The sequence below is a fragment of the Oncorhynchus gorbuscha genome, unplaced genomic scaffold, assembly GCF_021184085.1.
Source record: "Oncorhynchus gorbuscha isolate QuinsamMale2020 ecotype Even-year unplaced genomic scaffold, OgorEven_v1.0 Un_scaffold_4912, whole genome shotgun sequence".
Lineage (NCBI taxonomy): Eukaryota > Metazoa > Chordata > Actinopteri > Salmoniformes > Salmonidae > Oncorhynchus > Oncorhynchus gorbuscha.
In genome coordinates this window covers 2,301-5,000 of record NW_025748831.1, presented here as the reverse complement: position 1 = coordinate 5,000, position 2,700 = coordinate 2,301, and the positions used below count along the sequence as shown (strand labels likewise).

The 2,700-nt window shown below is 42.5% G+C and overlaps 1 protein-coding gene across 1 annotated transcript in view; it reads left to right on the top strand.

Annotated features, from left to right (window-relative positions):
* The window catches only part of LOC124028854 (alpha-actinin-2-like), a gene marked incomplete at its 3' end in the record, with an annotated part of 26,958 nt that extends 24,608 nt beyond the window's left edge, over positions 1-2,350 (top strand). Inside the window, exons 7-9 of the mRNA XM_046340776.1 lie at positions 572-653; positions 1,809-1,894; positions 2,258-2,350. Of these exons, the coding sequence (XP_046196732.1) occupies positions 572-653; positions 1,809-1,894; positions 2,258-2,350 (261 nt within the window). The remainder of the gene's footprint in view (positions 1-571; positions 654-1,808; positions 1,895-2,257) is intronic.
* Between the last annotated feature and the right edge of the window lie 350 nt (positions 2,351-2,700).

Genomic DNA, 2,700 nt, shown 5'->3' with positions numbered 1-2,700 from the left:
GTACCATCTGGGATATTAGAACACCTGGTTGGGTACCATCTGGGATATTAGAACACCTGGTTGGTACCATCTGGGATATTAGAACACCTGGTTGGTATCATCTGGGATATTAGAACACCTGGTTTGTACCATCTGGGATATTAGAACACCTGGTTGGTACCATCTGGGATATTAGAACACCTGGTTGGTACCATCTGGGATATTAGAACACCTGGTTGGTACCATCTGGGATATTAGAACACCTGGTTGGTACCATCTGGGATATTAGAACACCTGGTTGGTACCATCTGGGATATTAGAACACCTGGTTGGTATCATCTGGGATATTAGAACACCTGGTTGGTACCACCTGGTACTTCAAGGAACAGTGTCTAGGACCAAGGCCGAAGGTCTACTAATGAATTGTATGTCTCCTGGAGTTGCCATGTTGAATGTTGAAACTGTTTACATGTTCTAGCCTGTATTGAGTTACACGGTAATAGTATGATGGATGATGAGTTGAAGACAGTGTGGATGAATATGTTAGTTAAACAGTGTTTTTATGTGTCTCGTTATGATGTCTTCTAACCAGGATGACCCTCTGGGTAATATGAACCTGGCCTTTGATGTGGCAGAGAAATACCTGGACATCCCCAAGATGTTGGACGCTGAAGGTAAATATTTTAGATCAGGGGTCTCCAACCTTTTTTAGTATGAGAGCTACTTTTTTTTTTATCAAACATTTGGCATTTCGCTACTATTTTTTTCCACCTCAGGAAACTCTTCCCCAAGTCCTTCATGAGCAAGAAAAGTAGTGCGATATGTTTTCTGTCAATATACCTGCTAAAATAAAGGTTAATCTTTAAAGGAGGCCCTATAAAATCTGTGATTTTGGCCCTATAAAATCTGTGATTTTGGACCTCTAAAATCTGTGATTTTGGCCCTATAAAATCTGAGATTTTAGTCCTATAAAATCTGTGATTTTGGCCCTATAAAATCTGTGATTTTGGCCCTATAAAATCTGTGATTTTGGCCCTATAAAATCTGTGATTTTGGACCTCTAAAATCTGTGATTTTGGCCCTATAAAATCTGTGATTCTGGCCCTATAAAATCGGTGATTTTGGACCTATAAAATCTGTGATTTTGTCCCTATAAAATCTGTGATTTTGGACCTATAACATCTGAGATTTTTTCCCCCCCCAAAATTAGGTTTTATATTTTCCCAAATTGTGTTTTTTTCCTGGGTAAATTTTTCCTGGTTTTAAATTATTTTTGTCTTTCACTCTCAAAATTACAATTCTTCGTAGAGAAACAACAAAATTGATGTTCTGAGTTGATGTTTAAATCACATCTGAATAAAAAAAATGGAGGTCTGGAAGAAAACTATCAAATTGAGATGTTCTTGTGTAATTCCCCTTTAATAGCCCAACTAGCCCTTTAATAATCTAGCGAGTGAGGAATCTCCTCCCTCTCTCTCTCTCTCTCTCTCTCTCTCTCTGCCTCTCTCTCTCTCTCCTCCCTCCCCCTCTCTCTCTCTCTCTCTCTCTCTCTCTCTCTCTCTCTCTCTCTCTCTCTCTCTCTCTCTCTCTCTCTCTCTCTCTTCTCTCTCTTTCTCTCTGTCTCCCTCCTGTTTCCCTCCCTCTCACTATCGCCCTCCATTCTCACTCTCTCTCCCTTCACGCACAAGGCTCTCCTTTGTTTTACCCACTGAACCTGACCAGTCCTCAGTTTGATTTGATACTCTTGACCTGTAAACATCAGTGTGATAGTCATCTCAGAGCTTTTTTTCTGTCCTTTTCTCCCTCATCTACCCCCCCCCCCACTCCAGACATCATCAACAGCCCCAAGCCCGACGAGAGAGCTATCATGACCTATGTTTCCTGTTTCTACCATGCTTTTGCTGGAGCAGAGCAGGTAGAGAGACCGTTTGAGTGGATGTGTGTGTGGTTTGGACTGCAGAGTGATTATTGTTAAGTACCCGTTTGCCAGGCTTGAATTACCACATGAAAATACTACCACCTCACTGTAACTAGGTTCTCACATAATGAATTATAATTTTATCATGAATTCCTTTGTGTTCCTGTCTGAAACATTAAAATACTTTTTTATCCAAACAATATAACCAATTAATACTCTGATTTTAAACCTTAGCTGTCATCACATTGTTTTTTTTTCAGGTGCTAGGTCACATTAGCATCACACACCGTCCAGATGGTTTCCATATAATTATCCAAAGGATGGGACTGTCATGTGACCCGTTGCTGTGTGTCTCTACAGGCGGAGACAGCAGCTAACCGTATCTGTACAATTCTGGGGGTCAACCAGGAGAATGAGAGCCTCATGGAGGAATATGAGAAACTGGCCAGTCAGGTAATCACCCCTCACACACACAGGGACACACCATTTCATCCCTCACACACACAGGGACACACCATTTCACACACACAGGGACACACCATTTCCCCTCACACACACAGGGACACACCATTTCACCCCTCACACACACAGGGACACACCATTTCACCCCTCACACACACAGGGACACACCATTTCACCCCTCACACACACAGGGACACACCATTTCATCCCTCACACACACAGGGACACACCATTTCACCCCTCACACACACAGGGACACACCATTTCACCCCTCACACACACAGGGACACACCATTTCATCCCTCACACACACAGGGACACACCATTTCACCCCTCACACA